Raw genomic sequence first — 25,822 nt, forward strand, 5'->3', positions numbered from 1 at the left:
GTTCTTCGTCACATCCATCGCACAACATGGATCCTTAAGTGGGGCCGACATGGAATATGTTAGCACTCGCCTAACAAGGATCTTCCTATCCTGATTCACCGTCAGACAGTCACGCAAGTCCTAAATCTGGCGGATTGCGAATCCAACTAGCTAAATCCTGAAATCTGGCAGGAATGCAAGCCAATCTTGTCACGGGGTGGGGGACGAAAGTGTCACGACATCGTCCGTGTGTATCGCAAGATCGGAAACATTAGCACAAAAACTGGCGCCCCTACAATATATGGTAAGTGCAAAGGAACGAGAGATTTCTCCTTCAACTTTGTAAATGTATATAGACAACGAGAAGTAGCTACACTAACATAAATATTATGTGTACAAAATAAATTAATAGACTCATCAGAGAGAAAGTCAACGAGCGACTAAACAGGCCTCCCTTGAAACAAGTACGCCTGGAGACCGCGTTGTAGTCTCATCAGGAAGAGGTAAAGGTAGAGGGTCAGGCGAAAACGGGGTCCATTTTCCAGTGATCTTCGGACCAATATGAGAACGAGCCAACGCTGTTGGTACAGAAGGCCATATCTCTTCACGACCATCAGGAAGAATCACTATATGACCCGGCCTTGTAAGAGTGGTGGTATGATGATGGTGATGGTAATTTGACTGCAAATCTTCCACTGGGTTGTGAATCCACCTCGGCCAATGGCTTGCTTCCTGTCCATGGACGCCATCTTCAACCGGAATTTCGTCACCGTCTGCGTCGAGACGGATCACTACATATTCTCAATCATAAGATCAGTATGAAAAGAAGAAAGGGTTTGACCAACGAACCGTTAGTGAGAGGAACTACGTCTTCTGAATACCGTATCACCCTCCGCTGATGATGTTCCGGGTCAACGTTGGTTTCGAAGAAACTGCTACCACGCCTACTTGCAAAATCCCAATCCATACTGAGCCCGAGGCCACGAACGTGTTCATTTAGGTGATCACGAGGTCGCTGGGGAATTTCTTCGTCAATAGACTCCATCCTCTCCGTTTCCAAAGGAGTGTGACTGGTCTCGGGCCCCGGCTCATAACTCGTGGGCTCGTCAAAGAGTATGAGAGACTGAGAGTGCGTGGTAGTGGGTGTCGGAAGGTTCTGAACCGAGAAATTAGAAAGGGTTGACAACCTCGAACCAGAATTTTGACGTGTGTCTCCGCGGATAGTTCTGGCCCTTCGTGGACCAGTACGCAGCGGTGTGGGTGATCTTGCATCCATTTCAGTGCGGTGACCCTCCCGGAAGGACGGGGGCAGAGGGTGGCGTGAGTTGACACTGTGGTCTGAGTCCTGCTGAGACATCCGGCGGGCGCTTTCTGCATTTGCATCCGGAATTTGCGCTGTAGTGCTTGTACGGTTTTCTACTGTTCTCATGACTGCTGCAACACGCCTTCCGAGTAATGTATGAGGGTCGTCTGAGATAGTTGTCCAACGTGGTGTATGCGAAGGCTCAAGGACACGAGGGGGGAGGAGAGGTTGGCGGGGAGGACTAATGGGGCTTATTGGGCTAGGAGGCAAATGCAAGCTAGATGGCTGTAACCTCAACAGAGGAGGTTGGGATGGGCGAGTGGACTCTAGGTCGGAAGGACTTTGGGACGAGGTTTCGTCGTGATTTGTGGTCAATTGAAGGGAATGTAACGAACGACTGCTGTCTAATTCGGCCTGCAGTGTCTCAAACTGTCTCAAACGTTCCATAGTCTCTGATGAAACGGGCGAACGAAGTCTCTGTAATGGAGGTGTATCCGTATTCTGATGCTCGTTTCCGCCGCCTTGCCCACCGAGCAGGAGAGCTTCGTGTGGGGGACCCATACTATTGTCTCGCCCTCTAGAGGTATATGAATGGAGGATATCTCTTCTGAGTTGACGTACTCGTTGATAAGCAAGGTCGAGTTGGCGAATGCTTTCTGGGGTAATTTGTGGGGAAGGCTGGTTGGACGAGGGAGGAGAAGGGTAATAGTCTTCGAGGACACTGCCCATAGCAAATGACGATGATGACCGTGGGTGGTGAGACGACCACTATGAGGACGACGGTCGTGGTCGTTGGGAGAGAGAAAGAGAGGGACGTTTGAGCGCTAATGAAATAATCGACGCTCGCCGCTCAATCATTCGAACGGGAAGGCGCCCGGGTGCGGCGAAAAGAGTGTTTCAGATGTGTATCTCGACGACGTATGTACGGCTGTATGATAATAGGACATGGGATTATAGATACAAAATAATCTACACACTGACAGAGCATCAGCTCTTCGGAAAAGAGATAGCACCACCCGTCGAACGGGGTGCTTGTTGAGCTTGACGTTTTACTTGAGCTTCCATCTTAATCCGTTGCTTTCGCACTTCCTCGTCTTTCACTTTGAACGAAAGGGCGAATGTGATGAATGCATCAGCCGAAGGAGGTAACCAGTTTGGTGATGGATGCCTCAAATAATCCAACACGGTCTCTTCATCAGTTGCGTCAAGGAGAGCGCGACGACAACAGTATACGATAGCAAGTCCGACACGTATCAAGAAAGGGACCCCTGTAAGATTACATTTGAAGCTAAGTAGACATGCGTCGTAGTGGAAGCGTACCTTCATACAAGAATAAGTCCCACACTCGGTCAATGTAATCGGTGGGCAAACACCCAACGAACAATGTCGAAAACCTGATCAATCCAATCAATTGCCATCAAGTCAGACCATCGGCACACTTACCAAGGACTACAGATATGAGTCGGATTCATGCTCATGTCCATCAACAGTTTCTTTGCCGTCGGGGGGTCATTAGCTTCCAACGCCCGGCTAAAGAGCGCAGCGTCAACTTCCATCTGAAGTGATGAGGAAGAAAAATAGGGTCGTAGCATGGAATCCATTATGGACACAAATATCCAAAACGCATCTTCCTCTGGTGCTGAAAGCAACAAGTGTCCGGCAATGAGCGTCAAGCCTAGATATAAATTCCATCTCAACACATACTGAACAAAAAGTAATCATGAAATTACCTGTCATGTAAGGCACATCCGGAACCATCGTGAGATAAGCCTGTAAGAGGGCCATCACAGGTCCCTGCGTATTCTGCAAGTGCGCATACTCCGTGAAACATCGTCTAACATCCCCCTCAATATCCTTGAAAGCCGCGACTCGAGCCCTTTTCCCAAAAGAGGTGTAAACTCCACGGACATTTTTTGCTTTACAGTCCGTTAAATGGGACCATACGAGGTACCTCACGGAGGCAGGTACACCTTCTCCGATCAGCTTCCTCACTTTCTTCGTCTTCCGCGATTGGGATGGTGGGACACTCGACATGACAGATACCCATTTCAATTCACGTTGACGATGGGATTCCATCGAAGCTTCGGCATCCGAAGCTTTGGTATTAGCTCTCGCCCGCATTGCTGCTGAGTCCGAGGCAAGCCCTGTTGTTAGACGTGATCCCGATGAAGCGATTGAGAAAGCTGGACTGTCTGCTCGTAGTTGGTCAAATCGTTCCATACTCCCCGGTCGGACTATCGACGATTCTTCGCTCCCTCTCCGATTTGAGTTTTGGAAAGGTACATTGGGCTTGACTAGCTCAAAGTCCATGTCTTCGAATTGCACAGTCTGGTTTTCCTTCGGTAATGTCTGGCTGTCCTGAACAGGCCGGATATTCGAGTTCATGCTATCATGTCGACTGGAGCTTCGACGCATATTCGGTAATGATAGTTTCGATCGAAGAGAGGACCTCCGCCCAAACGGCGGTGGAGATACAGCCTGTGAGCGAGCACTGACAACAGAGCTCGTTTCTGGATCTGATGAACCTCCCACCAGTGTACCAACCCCAGCAGGTATTGGAGGCATATCAAATGGACGTGGATTTGCAGTGATCACAGCTACAGATGCACCATCCATGGATTGAAAAGACTGTTTCTTTGGCATCCGTTGGGTGATGGGGGAAGGCGGAGGAGAAGATTCAGCTGCTGTACTATATGAACTAGCCGCACTCTCAAGCGATGTCACTGAAGTTACTTTACGAAGTCGGGCTCCATTCGATTTAGTTGGAGAGACGGGAGTGGTTGGTATTGTCGAGCTTGCTGGTGGAGGAAAAGTTGCGAGTGAGGATGATGCGAGAGGGCCAGATATGCCGGGGGTACCGGGTCCAACCTTGTTATTAGCTGGAATAGACAACGGCGAAGGAACGTGTAACTTCGGGGTTGAAACTGATTTAGTCAGAGAACGGACAGGAGAGACTTCAGAAGCAGTGACAGTTCTCAAGGGCGATCCAGAACTTGATGTCTCACGAGCTCGACCGAATCCTGAGTCATCTCTTAACAGGGGATGTTAGTGAGGTTGTAGATCAGTCCAAACACAACATTACCTGAAGCTAGTGCCGCCGTTTGCAATAGGCGGGGAGTTAAACGCTGTGAAGCTTCTGGAACGTGGCCGCATGCCAAGCCCGCCAACTTGAGGTGTGAAATTAGCTCGTGGGATAGGCGCATGCATCGATGTATTGGAACCGTTGGAGCTGGTTTCATGTAGATTGGCTGGATGTCCTGACTCGCCATCTGGAGACCTCACCGGAGTGCGTGGTAGCGCAAACTGTCCGTTGCTGGTACTACTGCCTGACGATGCAGTGGGGGGGTTGACGCTCGGGATAGCCGCGGACGTGGTTGCACTTCGCCCGAGTAGACCTTGGCGACCTTTGCCCACAGCACCAGATGGAACTTGTGGGGATGAGGAATCCGACCGAAACTCAAGATGATTAAAGAACGGTACATCTTTCAGCGGAGAAGGAGGCGCCAAGGGTGAACGTGGTACCGCGAGGCCAATATCTTTCATGACTGACGTCTGTCTCAGCGTCTCAGGTTGTGCGCCAGGGCCTAGTCGCAATGGAGAAGGCGCCACACGAGGAGAAGGTGCGACTATGTGTGGTAACCCTGCCGTTGTCTTGTTATAATTATCTGGAAGTAGGGGGGGAGGTAACGGGGGTGGACCCATTGGTTCTATGCCAAACGTAATAGGAACGGGCCCATTCGCACTTGCAAGGTCGACATCAACCCGCGCATAGATGGTTGGCCCTCTGGGAGGTGGTGGTGGTGGTGCGAGAGTGGGTGCTGGTTTACCATTCTTTCCTCTGATCGGTGCGGAAGAGGGTGGTGGGAGCAGATTCGAAGGTGGCGGTGGTACCGACAACGCAAGTCGAAGCGCGTGAATGGCTATCTTCTTAGGGTCTATCCGGTTTAAAGCTGATCCAGCGTTGAAGGCTGGGTGTTGTGGGCTATTTCCGCCCTGGTACAGTGGCCCCATTGGACCTAGCCCTGGTCCATCGGTAGGTGGTTTAGGCGCGTTTGGATGTGGAAGGAACAGACTTCTCCGCTCACCGTCACCCACAAGCTGAGGTCGCAAGTGAGCGGGATTAGGAGATGAAGGAGCGTTGACAGGGGTTGTGTCGCCTTGGTGTGTGGGTGGTATCGGGAATGCTGAAGGGGAAGGAGACGGCGGACCTGCTGAATGGGACGACACAGTTAGAGACGCTGGTGAGCCAGGGGTGGAAGAAGGGGACGAGGGAGAAGAACTTTGAACAATAAGGAGTGTTGGTGAAGGCGTGCGGTGGTCATCGGCAGAAGTGACTAATTTTCTTAGAGCATTTAGACCAGTCTTTTGGCTAGTGGAGTCTGCAAAGGATTTATCCTTCAAACCATCCAAAAAATGACTCGTATATGTGCTATCTGAGACTGAGCTCGTGTCCTTCTCGCCTCCTCCTGTATCCAAAGTTGTATTCCCTTCAACTTCAAAATCTTTGGAGTCGTGATTCTTCGCGTGGGATGGAAGTTCTTCATCATCCTCGACTACTAGAGGCATATCACTGTACCTATTGGTACTGATTTTGATCGATGAAATATAAGGTCCTTCCGTCTGTTCCATTTCTAGCGCCATTCGAGCGGTTCCAGCAGGTACGCCGGGAATAGGCAGCTCTCCAGAACTCAAATCAAAATCGCGGGGTGTCTTTGGGAACGTGCTCCCGCTTTCGTCGTACACACTGACCCTACCTGAACTCATTCCTGTTGAGCTCACAGGACTTCCCCACCTTGTATGCAATAGAGGGGAGGCACCGACTTCAGTTGTAGTGGTCGAGAGAAGACTAAGAGGGGTGGGCCTAACTTTTGGTTGCTTAGTTTTGGAAGGAGTTTGGGATGGTGGGGGCGCTTCTTGGGTTTTTGTAGTAACCTTGGCAGAATCATCTGGAACAACGACAGCGATTGCTTCCTCCTCTGGAGAGTCTACGGTGACATTACTACTAGGGTTGGGGTTTTCCGCACCAGTTTCAATGGACGTACGAGGGAAAGTCTCCTGTGTCGGTGGAGGTGTTTTGACAATGTTTAACTTTTCAGTAGTTTGCCATAACCTGGCGTTCTCTGGTCGAAGGAAGGACGCAGCGTTTGCTTCTAACACGGAGAGATGGGACGGTTTTGGAAGGATGGGTTCTTCGGTAGAGGGTGATACTGAGGGAGTAAAGTCTGAATAGTTTCCAATTGCAGGCACAGAAAAGTCCGTGTCCTCCCTATCACCTCGTGCAGGGGAAAACATAAACGACCGCTGGCGTAGCGCATTGGGTGAGCTGTGAGACTCAGAATCGCGTGAATAATGCGACTCGATGGTTGATGCGACGGAGTTGGAGCGTGTAAGGGATGTCACTTGGTTTGCGTTTTGCGGAGGAATTTCGGCGTTAGATTCAACAACGGATGTCGTTGTCGTGGAGATGAGGATGCAGCCAGTCAGCGAGCCGAACATTCCAATGTTCGAACGGAGAGGCTCAGCGACAGTTATATCGTCAAGTGCTGTGGAGCTCGATGAAGATAGCACGCTGGGATCTACGGGTGAGTCGTCTCTTTCTGGACCTTCCTTATGCTCGGCCTGTCTGCCGAAAACCGTATTTGGACTAGTTGGGGAAGTAACGGTTGAGAAGGCTAAGCTAGTTGGCGATCCTGTTGCTCCAACGGGTAAAGCTGGCATAGTCGATGCTGATGGTACTTGCCGATGTCCCTGTTCATGTACATTAGTCAAATGATATCTTAAACTGCTCAAAAAGCTTACTTTAGTACTATTGATTGATACGCCTGAAAATCGGTGAGAATTGGCCACAGACGATCGCGAATATCGCGAATATCTGGAATAGCGATAGTTGTCATAGATGTCGGACGCCCCTTCCCATTCATCTCCATCGAAAGGATGAGGTGAGAGATCGTCATCTGAAAGGTAGGAACGATTCGGGTCGGGAGACTGGCCCGTCGAGGGAGAATCGGTCTTGAGTTGAGCAGACGATGAAGAGACGGAAGAATCAGGTTTCTTGATTGAAACTGAAGGATCCCGGTGAAAACGTAGAGAATCTGATCGAAGCGGAACAACGACAGGCGCAGTCTGAGTAGTTTCTCCATTTCTCACACACGATAACGGAGGCCCATTATCTTCTGTACCGGAAACTGAAAATGGAGTCTCCGTTGGAGGCCGTGTGAGGTCTGTGTGCGCTAGATTTGGAGCTCCCTGGGTTACACTCTCGATCGTGTTCTCATCCTCGTCTGACTCAAATGATATTCCAGCTCTGACAGTACCCTTTTTCCTTCCCAATACGTCAACATCGTCTTCAGAGTCCGAGTCACTTCCCGCCAACGCACCCATTAAGGATAAACCAATGCCCACTTGACCATCATCTGAGCCATAGGATGCAGTCGAGAACCTCGTCCCTGGATTTAATGCTTCGTCTTCGGACAAACCACCGTACCCAAGATTAGAAGAGGATTGGGATGCGGTGCGGTGCAGGCAAAGCTCTCCTTCAACGGTAACCTCCTCTTCTACTTGGTTTGCACTCATCCGATAATCAACTGAAGATATTTGCTCTGGGACGGTCTGTTGCTTTCGTTTTTTGGAGGGCGAAGAAGGCTCCGTTGGGAATTTATAAGTTGGAGGCAAGTGAGAATGTCCATGACTCGACGGCGCAGGCGATGCTGGAGCCACGGAGGGCAAAGGAATTGGCCTTGAACTGTTATTGGAGGCTGATACTCTGGAAAGGGTTCCGTCAACAGACGTGCCGGATCCAGTGGGAATATATTTCGGATGGGAAGAAGGAAGTGGTGATTTGGATGATGATGGTTCCTTTTCCGGGAACTCGGCGTTCGTAGTATGATTTTTCGCTGGCATTTCAGAGGCTCTGGCGGAGGGGTGACGCGATGGTGGCTGGTAAACCTGCATAGGAGGGGGAGATGAGGACAAGACACCTATTGGGCTAGATGATTGCCCGAGCAAAGGAGTATACGGTGCTCGACCTGCCGAGGTTGGTGGGGATGGAGGTACTGTTGGTATCGGAGGGGATGCTGAACTTGGTGTAGGGGACTTTGCTTGTAGAACCGAAGACCGTTTGGTCATGACTGGCTTCTTCAACTTTGAGTGAAAGTGGACATCGCCGCCTTGAAAACGGCCAACGACACCTTCGCAGTAACCCTTTTACGGCGGTGAATTTTTGAAGGTAAACGTACAACCCAACGTTCAACAGTCCTACTCACCAGATACACACCATCAAGGTCCGGTATTTGCATCAAGACAGTAATCTCATCGTCCTTCAAGAACATCAAATCTTGTTCTCCCTCCGCAACACAATCGTGTATCGCGGTACACCTTCCAATACCACCCTTCCTTGCAAACCGTGTCCATCGTGAAAGTTCAGTAGCGTCCATAACCATCCGCTAAATGGTTGCTGATACACGAGAAGTGAGCTTGAGGCCCCAGCGTAGAGTAGACTAAAATGCTAATTAGCTCGGGTGTCTCTGAACGTGGACACCACGGCGCACGCAATGGTGTATGGACGTCGAGAATGTGTGTGAACGTCAAGAATGTGTGTGAACGTCGAGAATGATGGTTGGAATGAGAATGGAAAGAATGAATTTTTATAAATGGAAGGAAAAGGTCCAAAACGAGCGATGGACCTCGAGAGGGGGTCTGTGCACTCTGGTGCAGCAGAATTGGTATTAAATTTTCCCACGTTACGACAGTACGTTCGTGGCTCTCGTGTTAATAAGTACTTATTCTCGTTTCATGCCTGAATTACCTGGCAAGTAGCCTGGTTCCCATCCAAGTTCTTGTTCCGATTCCAACCTGGCTATAGAGGTCCAACGTGCGGTGAAATTAATAAGAAGAGTGGCTCTAGGCAAGAGAGTTCTTCAGGTGGACGTTGCGGAGGACAATCTTGTGTTTTCTGGAAGTTCGTCCGAAGCATTCGTGAGTGGCAGCATCACTCACAGATTTCCGTCAATATTCTTATATTCACTTCTAGGCAGCGGAGATCACAGGTCGAACAATCACGAGTGTAGATCGATATGGTAAGTATCCGTATAATAGCAGCGCCTCCATTCCCACTGCAGAACCTGGTGGCTTGCAGGAAAAGTCTTTTACGTTATACTCGATGGCGAGGGGAAGATGCCTGTTTTACACTTTGGGATGACTGGCATGCTTCAGGTGAACCTCCTTCAACATGGACGAATCGTCTGTCTCCATTTGCTCATAATCGCGAAAGGTGAAAGGGGAACAGCCCATGCACTACAAAGAGGCACCACAAAAGGTTTCTACTATTTGGCCTCCACGTTTTATGAAGGTCTGCAATCAAAATTACTCTTACCGATCTGGAAATCCGCTTAAGATATGAAGTTTAACTTGCATTTAGAAGAGAACACGGGAGATATTACACAACTAGCTTTCTTGGATGCTCGCCGACTTGGTCGCATACGGTTGCGCGCCTCACCCACTACCGAACCGCCGATTTCCGAGCTTGGCTTTGACCCAATCCTGTCGATGCCAGCATTGGATGAGTTCTCAAGCTTGGCCTTGAAACGCTCGTGTCCCATCAAGGCTCTATTATTGGATCAGTCTTTTAGTGCTGGGGTGGGAAACTGGGTGGCTGGTAGGGTGCTTTTTCGAGTTCGGAATTCTGCTCTCACCAAGGGTACTTGATATACTGGAAAGATGAAGTTCTGTACCATTCTCGAGTTCACCCCGAACAGAGGTCCAATACTCTTTCTCCCGAACAACTTCAATCAATTCATCAGGAATTACCAAATATCTGTCGGACAGCAATAGCTGTGGATGCAGACGCCTCCAAGTTTCCCGAAAATTGGCTGTTCAATCATCGTTGGGTGATCTCTTACCGTTTCATCTTCGAATATAGGGAATCTTATATACCATTTGCTTAGGGGAAGGGCAAGAAAGCTCATGGTCTCAAATTGGTGCGTCCTTGCCCTCAGCACGGGTGAATCGCACCTAATTGATTCGTACAGCCCAACGGAGACCCAGCTTCCATCAAATGGATTACTGTAGGTGGCCGGACATCGGCATATGTATCTGAACTTCAGACCAGGCGTGTAGGTGGAAACTTCAAACCTCTCATTCGGTGATCTTCTAAAGTCATGTAGCACGACCACGCTGAAAAGGAGGAAAGAGAAAGCGATCAGACATCTCTCGGAGAAGACCATCATTCGCAGGAAGAACCGAACACCGGGAGACATCGACGAAGGACAATCAGTGCAACTGATGGGAGTTGTCCGAAAAAAGTGCGGTCCAGATCCATTCGCCACTGAGATATTAAATTTTTATTTCCAACCAAGGCGAAGACGCGAAGCGGGAACAAGGCAAAGTAGCCTGTAGTCATCGCGCAAGATTTTAAACCTGATGATATCTCGACATTTCTCAATGCGCCTGCACGGTCAACGCCTGTCAATACGAACCAGAAAACGAATCCTAGCTTCATTTGAAGTGACCTTGACATCCTGCATACGAGAAAAACGTTCAAAGATTTCGCGATGAAAATGCTTCTCGTTAATCACAGCCAATGTCATTGATCAAGTTCACTAAATTTAACTAAAAATGTCTTTGTCTCGCTTTGTTTAATCCAAAACAACGATTTGAACTGGACGTAAACAATTTCATGCGCAATAACAAGACGTATCGAACGAGTGTTACACTCACCATTAGTCCAGCCGAAGTATGGAAGTGACCCATGAGTGGACCATCAGGCCTGATACCTGATACCTACTCGCTTTCATCCTCGTCTGTAAACTCCTCCTCGGCCTCATCATCGATGAATCCATTCATGGTAGGCTCGTTCTCATCATCGTCTTCTTCCTCATCGTCCTCGTCAACTTCCGAACCCTCTTCTTCTTCTTCTTCCGACCCTTCTCCGCTGTCCCCACCCAGTACTACATCTTCAACACTACCTTCCTCATCGCTCTCCACTTCAACCTCGACCTCCATTCGTGCGTCCTCTTCCTCGCTCTCTCCCTCAACGTAACGCCTCTTTTCTTCCTTTTGACTATTGGATTGTTTCCGCGTCGCATATGCAGATGGACCTGCAAACCTCCGCATCTCGATTTGAGAAAGAACCATATCCAGCCGTCCGCTAAGGGACAACAAACTCTCTTGCAATGTCAAGCGGCTCGTCAGCGTGGAATGAAGGCCTGAGAGACGTGCCACCAGATCTGGCATCTGATATGGGAGTTCAGAGTTAAGTTTGAAGGAAAGCAGGGCACATACTGTCATCATATGCCCGCTGTGAACGGAAAGCACCATCTTCGCCCAGGTAATCAGACCTGTCCCCCTTTGAGAACTAGCTCCTCCTCCTCCCCCCTTCATATTTCCACCTCTCGCCCCTCGCCCCAGCCTTTCCACGCACGCTGTTAATAAAGGCACAGCGAGTTGCGGAGGTAGTCGTCGCACAGTATTTCGAATGAGGGCTGCATCCGAGTGAGCGAGACAAGTCTCCAGCAATTTAGAATCAGAAGAATGTAACGCCTGGATAAGAGTACGCGTCAGTGAAGCCGCTGGAACCAAGCTAGACTCTTTCAGCGACCGTTTGCCCTTCTGTTTTTTGGGTTGCTGGGTGGCGTCACCTTCGTCAGCACTGTCATCTTGCGGGGAGGCATCAACTCCGGACATGGCCGTCAATCTTTGTCCCAAGCTGAGTTCGGCAAGATCAACATCGAGAACATTCTCACGATTCTCAAGTTCGAAAAGATCCATGTCCTCATTTTGTCCCAAGTCTATTCCGGAGCCGACGGTCACATTCGAAGATTCCCCATAACGTCGATTTAGAGGACCCTGAATTATTAATTTAAGAACTCGTGCCGAGGAGTGCATAAAGCGACTAACCGAACTGGTCTCAGCTAATAGTCCATTTCTTATGCTCTCAAGTGTTATTTCTGGAATAGAGTTCCCATTCTCGTCCTGATACCGCTGCGAAGACACGTTAGAGGTGGAACTAAAGCGGGAAATAAAGAGTTACCTACAACAGTATCAAAAATGGCTCGAGCTCCACCAACAATGCGTGCTATACGAACAGTACGCGTTTCTTCCTCTCCAAACGCCGCGGAGACTATCGGTGCATCTGAGGAACTACCCTGAGCAGGGGACGATATCGTACATTGAGGTATGAGTGAGGAGATTTTGTGAGGAAGTAGCTCGTCTGGTATGGGATATATATTGATTTTCCCAGATGCAGAAAGTGTGAGCAAAGTTTGTTTTTGGATATTGGAATTGAGAAAAGATGCCGCGCGTGCGTCCGAGTCGAGTTGAACGGAGGCGACCGCACTGCCATCTACTCCAGTGTCGGGGACTTGCCAGAGAGAGATAATACGATCACCTTCCGCCAGGGACAGAAATCGCTTCGCCGGCGATTGGGATTTGTCCCACTGAAGAATTTGAATCGAAGAAGCGTGACCAGGGAAAGACGATAGCTCTTTAGGTTTCTGGGATCCTTGCAGATCTGTAGGGAACAGTTTTATAGAGTGACTGGCTACGAGCATTTCTGGAGAAGTGCTGTCAGCTGAAAATCGAAGTGCCAAGGATGAGTAGGGTATTCGATCGTCCGTTTTGAAGCTACCCAACAGGTCATTTTCGTGGACATTCCACAGTCGAACGATGCCATCCGCACCAGATGTCCATATGCTTCCAATTTCTTGGCCCGACACAACCGCCAAAATCGAGGCGGTACTGGAGTTGTGCGATAGAGTCCATGCCACTTCACCACGAGTCGGGGAGAAGAATGTAACCGAACCATCCGTCAAGCCCAACGCAACGACTTCTATCGACTGTTTCGGCACATCCTCTGCGACATGACTTTTTCTTCGTTTTTTCTTGATCGGTGACTGGGAGTCCTCAGGAGTTGTATCAAGCGTGCACCATGACAAGGACGATATCCTGGCCGAATGAGGGACATATTCTGCCAGGGACTTTCCTGTGGCTGTATTGAACACGCGCAGACGGTGTTTGTCTACGACGACAGAAAGATGAGCGAAGAAATTGGCGCGACCAGAAAATGATGAGAGGGAAGAAAGATATGAAGAAGGCTGGGAGATAGTGGAGGTCGCTTGGGGACGGTTTCGCGAAGGTGCGTTCCGATTTTTTTTGGATTTCCCTGTCGATGCCATCGTTGGAGGCGTTCAGCAGATCAGCTTGCGGACAGAAGAATTTGACAGTCACGTGGTTGAGCTCGTACGTCCGACCGCAATCAATACTCCGGGCGCGTAAACTGCTCAGTGCTTCTGATCTCTCTCTCGCTCATACCACCATCTCCCACACTCCGCTCTAGATATCGAAATTTGACTCCTCTTTACGAACCCTTACGTCCTTTGCTTGTATCTTCGTCTAGTACTGCACCTTGGACCGCTTATGAACTATATTCAGGTACCTACGTCTTTACCTTCACAACTCTTTCTGATCTTGGTCGCAATAGCTCGAGAAACTAGGGAGGTTCCACGAAATATCACTCGACACCGTCTCTTACATATTCGTCTCTAGGTGAAGGAACCTATGCAACTGTCTACAAGGTACGAGCCCCATTACACTTGATCTCGAGGGATAAGTCTTCCTCACTGCACTCCATAGGGACGATCAAGAACGACAAATGAAATAGTCGCTCTCAAGGAAATCCATCTGGATGCTGAAGAAGGCACCCCATCCACCGCTATCCGGGAGATTTCGCTCATGAAGGAACTCAAGCATGTGAACATCGTCAGGCTCTACGATGTGATCCACACAGAGACGAAACTAGTTTTGATATTCGAGTACTGCGAACAGGATCTCAAGAAATACATGGATCAACACGGCGAACGTGGTGCTCTCGATCCCAACACTGTTCGCAGTTTCATGTACCAACTCCTTAAAGGAACAGCGTTTTGCCACGAGAACCAAGTTTTACATCGAGATCTCAAGCCTCAGAACCTACTAATCAATCGGAAGGGCGAGCTGAAGCTGGGCGATTTCGGATTGGCAAGGGCATTTGGTGTACCCGTCAACACTTTCTCAAACGAAGTACGTGACTAACGAAATTTCTGGAGGGATTGATGGTTCACAACTTCCTTTATAGGTTGTGACTCTGTGGTACCGTGCTCCTGACGTTCTTCTTGGCTCGCGGACGTATAGCACATCTATCGATGTGTGGTCTTGCGGTTGTATCTTCGCTGAAATGATATCCGGTGTCCCTCTTTTTCGGGGAAAGGATAACCAGGATCAGTTGTTGCACATTATGAGGATCATCGGCACGCCCACTGAACAACAGTTCAAGAACATTTTCAAGGACAATGTAAGTAACGTTTCGGTCGATTTTTCCTACCTTGTCCAATCGATAGCAACATTTCAGCCTGAAATCCAAGCCAAAAACTTCTCTCGATATCCCAAAATGGACCTTCGTCAAGTCTTGCCCAAGGCATCTTTACAAGGTATGTCCGTCTTAACTCCTACGCTGACGACGACTCACCTCCGAAATTAGCGATCGACTTGCTTGAACGTTTACTGAAATTTGACCCAGCCGAACGTATATCCGCTGCCGAAGCCCTTTCTCATCCCTACTTCACCGCCTCATCGACTTCACAATACAGCATGAGCCCCGCTCCAGGCTCTATGCCCCCCCCATCTTTCAACTTCCCTCATCCGCATGGCCACCCTCCGCCACAGCAACAACAGTTCTCCCGGCAATCTCAACCGCCCCCCTTCATGCCTAACCCTACTACCGTCCAGCAACTCCAACAACAGGCTGCTGTTCAACAGCAACAAGCAGCTGCCCTCGGTGCTTTTGGAGGAATGCACTTCACAGCGCCTTTTGGTCATAACCCCGGTAGCTCTAGGTAGACTAAACTACTCCTTTTCTGTCCTTCCTACAGACCACTTTTATTCATCATGAGAATGCGTGTTTACATTTTCGTTATTGTACTACCTATACATCTTCATTCAAAATATGAACAACCGGTCTCATATGTGTCAATCGTGTGTTACAGAGGGTTAATGAGAATGTGCTCTACATAATCTAGGTGTTCCACGAACAATAATAAATCCCCATGTACTGCTGTATAGTCGAGTGCTGACCTATATAATATGCAATTCAGATAACATGCAGAGCGATAGACGAAACGCTTTAGATCTTTGGGGGCTGCCCGAACATAGACAGTAGCATCATCAAGTCAGCTTTAAATTGTGTCAATGTCAAGCAGAGAACAAACGAAACCCTCCCACCTTTTTTCAGAGGCTTGCTGAAGAACGCGTTCATACCGGCACTCAAGCATAGGTGCTTCGTCGATTCTTGACAGTCCGCGCTGAGGGCAACAACTATGGGGAAATGAGTAACAACGCTGCCATGGGGTTGCAGTTGACAAACTTGGTAACATAGTCGAGGCCTTGCGTCTCTTCTCCAAGACTCTCAGTCGTTTCGCGGCCTCCACGCCGTCGCATATAGGCATGTCTAAAAGGTGATAAGGTTTAGCGCACAACTGGAAGAAATCACGCTCGCTTACGATGGTCAAAAAGGGCTACACTGAAATAACCCGGCTCGTGGGATTCCCACTCTGCACAATGTGAGCACGAGGCACTGACAACACGGGGGAAAGACCCACCAGTGATGGCTTCATTCCCATTACTGGTGGCCACAACATTAAGTTGATACCGTTCAAGCTGCTTGACGAGTAGATTCTGAGCGATGGGGTTATCTAGGGCTTGGTTAATTATGGAACGTTCCGATATCAAAGCCACAAAGCGACCTTCAGCTATGAGCACGTTTCCGAAGAGCGTCCTCTGGGCAGCGACAAGCTCGTCCATGGCCGTCGCAACATCTGAGGTTGGTTGAGCGGTAATAGTATTTGGGAGGTTCATCAGGCCAGCAAGAGTTTGAAGCATCTTCGCCTTACGAGGCGGTTTCGTCATCTTAACAACCCCAGCAGTGCTAGGGCCGAAAATCGCGCGTCCGGAAAGGCGGGTAGTGGGCGTGTACAAATGGATGACCTTGGTCTCACGGAGACTCGAATAAGTTGAGTTTTGCAGGAATTGCGCCAGATTTTCGGCGTGATCCTCCGATTGATCATCCAGCACGACGAAATCGAGAGCGGTACTGGGGACGGTAAGGCTTCGTATATAGGCCTCCGCATCCTGTATAGATGAGACGGGTTTGACGTAAAAACCACTGAACATGTGGCTAAAGAGTGTTAGAGTTGTAACAGACGAGGAGCACACCAAGATGTGGGGGGGGCTAAGCTTCATGATGATGGACCTCAAGTTCTCAATATCATACAGATACTACGAGGAGGTAAATCTGAGGGAATAGGCTAAGAAAATGGATACCTTACCTTGTGAGATTCCTCAGAATTGAAGATTTTGACCGGAATAGTGAACCAGAATTTGGAGCCGACATTGAGTTCTGACTCAACGGCGATGACTCCGTTCATGAGCTTTACGAGCTGCCTGGAGATAGACAGTCCCAGTCCAGTGCCTCCAAAACGCCTAGTGGTCGAGCTATCTGCCTGCTGGAAAGGAACAAATAGTAGGTCCACATCGCTGGGTGATAAACCAATACCCGTATCCCTACGAGTAAAGCGTTTGGAAATTGGGTAGAATAAGTCACGGTAATACTCACTGTATCAGAAACTTGAGGCGGACTTCATCTTGAACTGGGAAGTTAGTATTCCCCTCCAATGAGCAAGTGACATTGACCGAGCCAGACGCGGTGAACTTGACAGCATTTCCGATCAGGTTCATCAACACTAAATGAGTCAGTTGAGGGACGCCTCGTGCTAATTGCTCGATGATTACCTTGACGAATGCGCGGATAATCAGCGTATACCCCTACCGTAACCATCAATGCATGTCGGCGCGACACAAAAATGAATGTGCTTACAAGCAGGAACGTCAGGTTCGATATTGAAGGATAGATCTAATTTTTTCGCAGCCATCGGTAGCAAAAGTTCCATACAGTCCTGAAAAAACGAAACGAGTTAGGTGTCCGAGCGTGATCGATCTCTAAAATACTGACTGCGATGATATTCTGCGAAAAGATGAGCTAAGCAAGGAGATCTGAACCTCTCAGAGATCCTTACCTCGACGAGAAATCCACTGAACTCTAGCTTTACGGCTATGGAGAGAAATCGATTAGCACTGCTATGCCTGTGCCAGACATTGGACTTCAATGTACCTGATGCTTCGAGTTTACTGTAGTCTAAGATAGAGTCAATGATCTGATAGTAGCAAAGATATAAGTGGAATGTCTCGGCGAACACAGTGTGAGCTTGTTTACCTTGAGCAAGAGCTCGCAAGACTGCTTGGCTGTTTGGACTTTAGAGGATAAAATCAATAACGTTCAAACCAAAGTCAGTATGGCAGAGATAGAGAGTACCTATTTCGCTTTGTCCAGGGTTTAGTTCTGTTCCACTTAAGAGATCCAAAAGGCCGTAGAATGAGCTATATATGGATTATAGGTTAATACACGTCGATCGAGAAAACAATCAAATACCTGAACGGTGTTCGCAATTCATGACTCATAGAGGCCAAGAAATTGCTTTTGATCTAGTAAGCGGATCCCTCATACATATAATTTACTGGAGAATCATAGGAAATACAATTACCTTGGTCGCCTTGAGAGCGTCTTCACGGCTTTTCCTAGCAGCTTCCAAAGCGTCCCTCTGCACGGCAATCATCTTCAAATTCTCCCTCGTGCCTGCCTGTACCGAGCGGAATAATAGGGCATTTGAGATGCTGATGCTAGCTTGCTGGCACAACAGTGTCAAAATCGTCACGATGTTCTTGGAAAAGCCGTATTTGGATGCTACGTAGACAGCTCCAAATGTCTGTCCGCGGTTGCTGAAGATGGGGATGCAAATGACCGAGCGATGTACGGATTGCGCGGCTTCGGATGAAAAGCGGTGGTCTGTTGAGGCGTCGTCGTAATACATCCGTTCTTTAGCATTGAGCGCTAAAGACTACGTTAATGAGGCAAATGCGAATAAGAAAACACAGCATACTATTCTGGATGATTGCCTTCTGCAGGGGATCGGCAATACTCCGTATTGATTTAGGGTTCCTGGTGATCGATGAGCAGGTGGAAGAAGAAGAAAAATGACAGCAAAGGCGCACTCAAAGACCTGGCACTGCTCAGGAGGCACCATACTTGTAGCGACAGTGTAGTCCCCAGCTTCGCGGGCAATAACAACTGTAGGCTGGTCAGAATCAGTTTGCACGTAGTCAGCGGTCCATATAATTTACCGCACGTGTTCTGCGAACCGGACGTTTCTGTAACGCTGCAAGTAAACAGAAGTGTTCGAGGGATGGAAATAACACTGTACCCGTCGCGATCTCAGTTAAGCGTTGTAAGGCTTCGTCAACCTCAATTAATAAAACGGTGATGCTTCGATTTTCAGCAACACACCTGAGGATAGGTTGATATCGCTCGAAATGTCTTTGCTCCACTTGAGGATGGCATTCAAGTGCGAGGCGCGGAGGGAAGTTTCCTGTTCATCTTCAGCATCCATTTTGGCATCGTCGTATCGAGAGCTCAGGCCAACAGTGCTGTCAGTTTGAACCGCTACATCGGATGTGAATATCGGACGCTTCAACATATAGTGGGAACGAGTCCCAACTACAGAATTCAAATGATTGCTAAAAGGCAAGTGAGATATGAGCTGATCCTTCGACCACTGCTCGACCTACACGATTCCTTGAGCACCCCATTGTGAATGACGAGATATCCCTCGACGCTGAAGCTCACTTCCGAGCCCCTCCACTCCAGATCTGACAAAATGACAACCTTGCTTGAGGGAACGTCAGAATAACGTTGTGGAAACAAAGAATCGACCCCTAACAAGATAAAGGCCCCAAGCTTCCTCCATGAGCCAATCGTTATTTACCGCAAGCCTTGAGAGGACAAGAAAATGACTAAACGTTCATGAACTTCAGTGTGCGTGAAGACTTACTTGACGGCAACATCATACAGTTTGAAAGCGGCTGGATCGTTGAGCACTGAGGCTAATTCTGCTTCCTTTTGGTATTACGCTCTCAGAAACATGCGGCGCAATCGGGTACCCATCCACTCACGATTATTGCCACCCATGTGCTGGTATTAATCGGACTGGAAGAAACCCATCTGTGAAAATTATTAATTCCGGTAGAAGATCCTCTTGAGGTTGGAAATAAATATACTTCTTAATGAACTCTTGATTGATGTTCACTTGCTTGAGGTATAGTTCCCGGTCAGTTTCACTAACAATTCCTCGCCTTATACAATCAATCATCGCTAAGCTGTGGAAGAATAACCCATAGCGAATATGCCTATGACTGGAACAAAATGTGGATGGGCGGAGAATTTGGATGTAAATTTCATATGCTTACTTTGGGTGCTTGTCCCTCGTTTCGTATACTTGGAAACCTAGCGCTGCTGCTTCTTTTATGTGTCCTAAGCAATACCAGCCAACGACCTGATACCGGTCTGGGTCACGGATGTCGACGCCAATTGGGTCTAAGAGCGCCTACCTTGAAAGAATTATACCTGGAATTGAATAAATATTGTTTGTAAATGACTACAATCAAGTATTCACACCAGTTGAAGACGAGCGGTATATTCCCAGATGTGGTTTGAACATGCTCTAAGTATTTGCTTTCCTTGAAGCTTTCTGTGTCAAAAGCGGTACTTGCTGAGTTCGAAAAGGTGTATCCTCCTAAGGCCCGAATGCAGTTTAGCACCCCTAAAAGAGTGTTGGCCACTGTTAAGCTACATAGATTCGGTAGCGATCTCACCGTGAGCAAGTGACACAGTATCGCCGGGGGACCACAATTTTATGTCGTTTACAGTCTAGTAACATCATTTTAGTATCAGTGTCAGAATGAGGACCTCGAAGCAGACCTCTTCTGCGGCGGCGACTAGTTCATTAACTGTAAGGAGAAGTTACGAGGTTGTCGGTCATCGACACTCAATGCTCGTAGATCCTTTGAAGAGCTTACGATGGTCGCAAACATAGAGGCGAGTTGATATCATATGCAAGCTTGCGAAACTAGTGTAGATGCTGAGGAAAGGCAACGGCAGCATGAGGGGTGGCGGAAAAGAGTAGTGCTGCGACATACCGGTCTCCCGCGCTGTTCCCATATTTAATTGCATGCTCCAGCTTTGGTAGACTGGTGCGTAGGTGTACATTATCATAAGGAGAAACCATGGCACAAAATAGGACATTTGCACGACTGCATAGGAACTGTTAGAAAAAGCGCCCGACAATGTCGCTCAACACGTGACAGTAGACCGATACTGTCAGGTCCGGGCCGGCCAGAATGTGATATACTCACCATTTTTCACTGCTATTGCCGTGTAGTTCAGCTATGCGCAACGCGAGCTTTCCAAGACCAACGGAAAACCGGTACAACTCCCTGCGCTCAGCAGCGCCTAGAAGCGGCTTTAGTCCGTGATAAAATATTCATAAATTAACGCTTACCTCCTAACGCCCAAAACATACCTAAAGCTGTCCCTGGAGTTATACCACATCTACTCACGAAGGATCGTATCAAAATCAAGATTTTCGCGAATTCACACCAACCTCAAAGCATGATGAATAGTCTAGCGAAGCACATCGATAAGATGGTTGAGTGGTCGGTGGAGGTTAAAACTTACTGTGAGCCCTATCACGTCCGCGAAGGCGAGGGGGCTCGGACTCCAATAAGCGTTTGTTCCTGCCGCTGTCGGTAAAGTAGATACATTTGGTAGAATATGGATGACGTACCGGCATCGTTTAGCAGCTTGACTGCAATTTCCGTACGTTTATCTGAAGCTTTCGGTATAGAGAGAAATGAATCAAACCCGACCGCAAGAATTTCGTTCTTGACACGCTCAAACATTCGATCCGAGTCTCTGCGTGTTGGCGCTGGATTGACCTCAACCCCTAGAAGTCTCAAAGCAGAGAGGGTATCGGTGAGCGCTTCAGTAAAATTGTTCCTCATCCAGTGATTTTGGGATTGGGAGCGTAGGAGGTTCGCTATCTCCTCGGGTTTTTCAGTGTGGTCCAAGCATTCTTGAATATAAGCGTTTGATGTTGCATAATCTCCTAAAGAGAGTTGCTGATGAGTGACACGAAGAAACATGTAAGAATGTCTAACCTCGCCAAGTTGATAAACTACTGGAGAGTGATTAAATGAGTCGAAGAGTGGTTAGAGAGAAACGAAACCCACGATGCCAGTTTAGAAAACAACTCAAATGTCCTCTGAGGTCTCTGCATCCAAGGGTTTTCTACCAGTAAGGTCCGTGCGCTTGAGTATGAGCGGAGGGCAAGCTAAATTCAACGGGTTGATATGACGTATGTTGAGGATATTATTACCTACTTCATGCGCTCCTCGAGCCCATGCAGCTTCGCCTGCGTCGATGAGGACATCTAACAGTTCGTCTCGTTTAGGATGTTCATGAAGAAGAGGTAGGCAGCTTTGGCTCTACATCAGAGAGGCTGAGGAAATTCACGTATAATCTGCGTACCGTTTAGCGTGTTCAGCGATTCGATATACATCAACCGGAGTCTCATGAAGCATGGCTAAAACAATCTGAACAAACTTAGTGATGCCTAGAGCCATGAGTGGTACGCGCTCACCCTCAGGGACATCTTCGCTACAGTCTCCTCAGGAAGGTTGTCCGCTTCAGCCTGAGCAGCCTGGCGATATCGGTCGTGAGCAAAGCTGCACATGTCGCGTGCTCTCTGTATTATCCATCCTTCCACCAACGCAGTTTGAAGTCCACGCATAGAATCACGTGAGCCACCCATACCGCTCTCACGAGCTTTACGAAGGTTTCCTATTGTGGTGTCATCATCGTCACTTCCACTGCTTCCGCTGGAGTCTTCCCAATCCATCATAAGTGACACTTCAGCCACTTTACAACTTCAACATTGTCAGCTCGCGAAGGGAGTGGGATTCAAGGACGACTAACGTTTCTCCGAAAAAAACGGCCCATAGAAGATATTTTCTCGCTGGTTCAGGAAGCTCTCGAAATTGGGCGATTAGAAAGCTTAGATCTGTTGGATCGGATAATTTCTGGTCAACCATGGTAGATTCGATGGCCGACATGTTATAGCTGGAACAGATGAGGACCTAAGGGGTGAGAATAGCATCGACACTCACTCCCAGTAATTGTGTGTTTGATTGAAAGTTATCTATTGTAAATATTGAGTGCAGATGTCCACAAACTCGGGAAATAGGGACAAACGTGGTGTTGTCGATGGAGGGTCATCAGTAGACTTCTGGCGGTAAACGCGTTCCCGGATGAAGCGGAAAAGATGAAACGCGCCAACGCAGTGGAGTCCTCTTTGGAGCGATGCAATGTTTTAGACACTAGAGTTAGAATCGAGGAACAAGATAGTGGTTCGACGTTGATCCACGTTGGCTTTGAGCGATTACTGAACATAAAGCGAACACGTTCCACAATTTCACTGAAGTGGTTTTTGTCAAAACTGGAAAAGGGCTTCCTGCAGATATCACGATTGACGTACCTGTTTTCAGATCTCAGAGTAACAAATATCAGCTATGTAGACAAGGGTCAGAAGCGGCGTACTCCAGAAAAAAAGATAGTAGTCACCATCCTGCTCTTTGAGTTGATCAGTGCCGAGACTACGTCCAAAGTCGAATCATCAGCTTCGTGTAGATCATCCAAAAATAGGGCAAATAATCGAGTGTGGCCGATGACTGAAAAGACATTCTCTACCAATGTTTCGAAGCGGGCCCGCAGCTCTCGTGTGGACAATGCCTCGTGCGGAGAATCTAAATGGATATCAAAGAGGGCCAGTATCTCTCTGAGTTCCGGTGTTCCTTGATACAGTAACGGGATATTCTGTAACTGTGGACCTAGCCTGTCCTTCAGTGCGAACACAAAACGATGAACATCCATTTGAAAGACCATTAACTGCCTGAGAACAGACCCAAGACAGCTCAACTGGCGAGGAATGTTAGGATACGCCAAGATCATGAGAAATAGACGAACCAAGGAGGCAAACGGAGCGGAATCACCGCTGTGAAATTTAGCTTGACCCCAAAGTCCATGAGCTTGATGAAGAGGAGTATTTCAATCGTCGGCATTGAGAATGAGCGATCTGCACCTACATCTCCATTTCGCCTGGTTAATTAGAATCATAGAACTCTTTCCAACACTTAAAACTTGTGTAAATAGTTATTCAGAGGAAAGTCAACAAAGCATACCCTGGAGGACCGGTAACCACAATTACTTGAGGTCGTGTCGCCTTTGGCCTAGGTCGAAGAGCCGCCCTTCTGAGGGTGTCACTGGTTTGAACTGATGGGCTGACGCTCATTGTAAGGTCCTGATTGTTGGAGTCGCCAACCGAACCTCTCCGTCCGTCAACAGCCATATGACCATTGCCTGACGTAGAACCACTTCGGGAAGACGAAGACTGAGAATCGGTATGGTCTTCACCTCCTCCAGTTCCAGTTCCGGTTCCAGTTTCCTGGCTACCGGAGGATGATATAGGAACATAACCCTCTGATTCGGAAAACTGTCTGCAAAAACTAGTGTTCGTATGTCGAACTGCGTTCAACCATATGAGTCAATACATGTGCAAACCAAGGTTTCTCTTACCAACGTTCCGAATCAACTCGAGCTCTTTTTCACGTCCAAACTTATCGAGATTGAATCGCAAGGGGAGAAACGCGATTGAATATGACTTACGAGGGCAAGCGGTAGCGTGAATTCCTGATCAATGAGCTCTAACGAACGATCGAACAATCACTAAAATGAAACCGAACCGTAAACTTATCTTGAAGAGCAATTTCGAAGGAAGGTATCAGCTGGAAAGACGACATTCAGAATAAAGAAAAGATCGTTTGATTTTCGCTAACCTCGACAGACTCATCAGTCACTGAGGTCACTGTCACTAATAATCGTCTTTGACATTCAAGCAAATCAGCTTTCAAACCGTAAGCGCTTTGATACCGAGTGTCCGGGTGCTTGGATAACAGCTAGATACCGAGATCATGAATGACGCCACTACTTAAAGGATGAGAACGCACCTTATCAACAATGGCTGCTAAGACTTGGGGTACGTCCCTCCGTACTTCGTGAACCGGCATTGGTCTCTTTTGAACAATGGAATGGAGGAGCTCCAGAGCCCCACCTTCGAACGGCATCTGTCCACGTCCTACCAATAAAGTCCAGAACAGTATCCCTATGGAATATAAATCCGTTCTATGATCTTGAGCCATGGTCTCGACACTCCCGGTCTGCTCTGGTGCTAAATAACACAAGGCTTCTTTAACTTTCAAGAGCTGAATTTCTTCAGATGTTTGTAAGACGAAGTTGGAAGGGGAGCCATAATCCTCTAAGGATACGGCTCTGTTCCCGAAGTGAGCAAACCGTACCACACCAGAATGTGCGTTGAGGTGGAATGCGTTAGCACGGACTAAGACACGGTGTAAGGAAACTGGCATTATGAAGACGGGGTAACCGTACTTTCGCGATGTATGATTCCAGCCCTATAATTGAAGAATTGTGAGTGAGATTGAGGGTGATGTATTTAAATAATAAGATGCACTTGTGGGTCATTTCCAAGCAAAGGGTGGCTTGGATAGCGAACCTAGAGCCCCATGATCATAATTATATGTAACGGGGGGAAAAAGAACAGACAACACGAACTCAAGAAAGGTAGCCAAATCCATTATATCAAATGCCTCCATCTCTTCCGCAATATCTGTTTCATCGATGTCCATCATATAAACATCGCCATGCGAAGAAAATGGTCTCGATCGAGAAACGTCCGCCAACAATAGATCATTCACTTTGGAAGGCGGCAGATAGCGACCAAGGACATTTAGCCCAGGATGGACGAGTAGCAATACGACAACATCTCCGTGGTCACGAGATATATTGAGCAATTTTATCATTCTCAGAGCAGGACTGTAGTTCTCTTTCAATTCGGCCAGGCGTCCAAGACTTGGTGAATCACATGAGCCAGAAATGCAGGTAGAATAAAATTTAGAGTGCCCAAAACTCACTTGTGAGCTTCTCTCTCGAGACACATTGAGGCATTGGAATGAGCAGGGGCTATTTTCGCCAGTACGCTTGAGCTATCCTTTAAGCTGCTGCCCTCAGCAAGAAGGGTCATGCTTCCTGTATCCCTCCAAGGGACCGCCTGTAAGTCGTATCAGTCAATGAATCTGTAAAACATGAGGATCCGAGAGTGAACCTTTGCGAACGTGTAACCGGGAATCGACAAAACAGCATCGACTGCCCGGAAAAAGAGGATGGGAAGAGTTTGGGGTCCATATTGTTTCCGTTTCATCGCTCTGTTGGTGACCTGTTCGGCCAGTCCTAGTCACAGGCCTTGACTACGGTGCAGCCCGTAAATGAAGTTGCAGGACGATGAGGTCTACGAAAACGGGAACAATTACGTCGACGTCACGGTACAGGGTCAATTATCAATTTGAATAGCAATTTTCTCCCAAAAGCAGATTTTATATGGCACGTGTCTCAATTGGCACAACATTATACAGGAGTGAGAAGGTAGTCGAATAAAA

At 48.1% G+C, this 25,822-nt stretch overlaps 6 protein-coding genes across 6 annotated transcripts; 2 read left to right on the forward strand and 4 right to left on the reverse strand.

Moving 5' to 3' along the window:
- Nucleotides 1–408: 408 nt before the first annotated feature.
- Nucleotides 409–2,011, reverse strand: E1B28_009865 (uncharacterized protein; the record flags this gene model as incomplete). The annotated part of the gene is made up of 2 exons (XM_043154792.1): nucleotides 409–770; nucleotides 829–2,011. 2 exons carry the CDS (start codon nucleotides 2,009–2,011, stop codon nucleotides 409–411), a joined length of 1,545 nt encoding a protein of 514 aa, XP_043007250.1.
- A 258-nt stretch (nucleotides 2,012–2,269) lies between these two features.
- Nucleotides 2,270–8,721, reverse strand: E1B28_009866 (uncharacterized protein; the record flags this gene model as incomplete). The annotated part of the gene is made up of 8 exons (XM_043154793.1): nucleotides 2,270–2,550; nucleotides 2,603–2,676; nucleotides 2,726–2,957; nucleotides 3,013–4,313; nucleotides 4,365–6,267; nucleotides 6,325–7,030; nucleotides 7,082–8,482; nucleotides 8,545–8,721. 8 exons carry the CDS (start codon nucleotides 8,719–8,721, stop codon nucleotides 2,270–2,272), a joined length of 6,075 nt encoding a protein of 2,024 aa, XP_043007251.1.
- A 322-nt stretch (nucleotides 8,722–9,043) lies between these two features.
- Nucleotides 9,044–10,668, forward strand: E1B28_009867 (uncharacterized protein; the record flags this gene model as incomplete). Its single annotated transcript, XM_043154794.1, has 11 exons — nucleotides 9,044–9,089; nucleotides 9,144–9,256; nucleotides 9,312–9,357; nucleotides 9,417–9,493; nucleotides 9,552–9,629; nucleotides 9,683–9,935; nucleotides 9,998–10,167; nucleotides 10,225–10,257; nucleotides 10,309–10,392; nucleotides 10,444–10,581; nucleotides 10,636–10,668. The coding sequence occupies exons 1-11, from the start codon at nucleotides 9,074–9,076 to the stop codon at nucleotides 10,666–10,668; spliced, it is 1,041 nt and encodes a 346-aa protein (XP_043007252.1). The 5' UTR covers nucleotides 9,044–9,073.
- Nucleotides 10,669–10,912: 244 nt separating this feature from the next.
- E1B28_009868 (uncharacterized protein) lies at nucleotides 10,913–13,452 on the reverse strand (the record flags this gene model as incomplete). The annotated part of the gene is made up of 5 exons (XM_043154795.1): nucleotides 10,913–10,937; nucleotides 10,997–11,512; nucleotides 11,561–12,124; nucleotides 12,176–12,259; nucleotides 12,313–13,452. The coding sequence occupies 4 exons, from the start codon at nucleotides 13,450–13,452 to the stop codon at nucleotides 11,060–11,062; spliced, it is 2,241 nt and encodes a 746-aa protein (XP_043007253.1). The 3' UTR covers nucleotides 10,913–10,937; nucleotides 10,997–11,059.
- A 556-nt stretch (nucleotides 13,453–14,008) lies between these two features.
- On the forward strand, nucleotides 14,009–15,151 carry PHO85 (negative regulator of the PHO system; the record flags this gene model as incomplete). The annotated part of the gene is made up of 4 exons (XM_043154796.1): nucleotides 14,009–14,335; nucleotides 14,391–14,606; nucleotides 14,664–14,742; nucleotides 14,793–15,151. 4 exons carry the CDS (start codon nucleotides 14,009–14,011, stop codon nucleotides 15,149–15,151), a joined length of 981 nt encoding a protein of 326 aa, XP_043007254.1.
- A 283-nt stretch (nucleotides 15,152–15,434) lies between these two features.
- E1B28_009870 (uncharacterized protein) lies at nucleotides 15,435–25,587 on the reverse strand (the record flags this gene model as incomplete). Its single annotated transcript, XM_043154797.1, has 61 exons — nucleotides 15,435–15,484; nucleotides 15,533–15,625; nucleotides 15,675–15,758; nucleotides 15,811–15,861; nucleotides 15,910–16,585; nucleotides 16,636–16,870; nucleotides 16,923–17,049; nucleotides 17,099–17,131; nucleotides 17,184–17,262; nucleotides 17,319–17,330; nucleotides 17,383–17,417; nucleotides 17,478–17,520; nucleotides 17,580–17,617; nucleotides 17,679–17,743; nucleotides 17,796–17,848; nucleotides 17,908–18,254; nucleotides 18,304–18,362; nucleotides 18,416–18,491; nucleotides 18,545–18,571; nucleotides 18,625–18,654; nucleotides 18,708–18,937; nucleotides 18,989–19,089; nucleotides 19,141–19,192; nucleotides 19,252–19,316; nucleotides 19,373–19,421; nucleotides 19,478–19,612; nucleotides 19,667–19,752; nucleotides 19,808–19,823; nucleotides 19,875–20,019; nucleotides 20,072–20,126; nucleotides 20,178–20,206; nucleotides 20,276–20,337; nucleotides 20,396–20,509; nucleotides 20,612–20,708; nucleotides 20,758–20,807; nucleotides 20,860–20,879; nucleotides 20,934–20,992; nucleotides 21,043–21,363; nucleotides 21,416–21,435; nucleotides 21,488–21,588; nucleotides 21,638–21,734; nucleotides 21,786–21,850; nucleotides 21,898–22,183; nucleotides 22,233–22,376; nucleotides 22,424–22,455; nucleotides 22,509–22,731; nucleotides 22,792–22,823; nucleotides 22,878–23,231; nucleotides 23,280–23,341; nucleotides 23,399–23,445; nucleotides 23,495–23,837; nucleotides 23,889–23,928; nucleotides 23,979–24,002; nucleotides 24,056–24,097; nucleotides 24,149–24,268; nucleotides 24,320–24,708; nucleotides 24,759–24,781; nucleotides 24,841–24,882; nucleotides 24,942–25,238; nucleotides 25,301–25,437; nucleotides 25,492–25,587. The coding sequence occupies 61 exons, from the start codon at nucleotides 25,585–25,587 to the stop codon at nucleotides 15,435–15,437; spliced, it is 6,915 nt and encodes a 2,304-aa protein (XP_043007255.1).
- Nucleotides 25,588–25,822: the final 235 nt, after the last annotated feature.

Source organism: Marasmius oreades, chromosome 6 (genome assembly GCF_018924745.1).
Source record: "Marasmius oreades isolate 03SP1 chromosome 6, whole genome shotgun sequence".
In the NCBI taxonomy this organism is placed as follows: Eukaryota; Fungi; Basidiomycota; class Agaricomycetes; order Agaricales; family Marasmiaceae; genus Marasmius; species Marasmius oreades.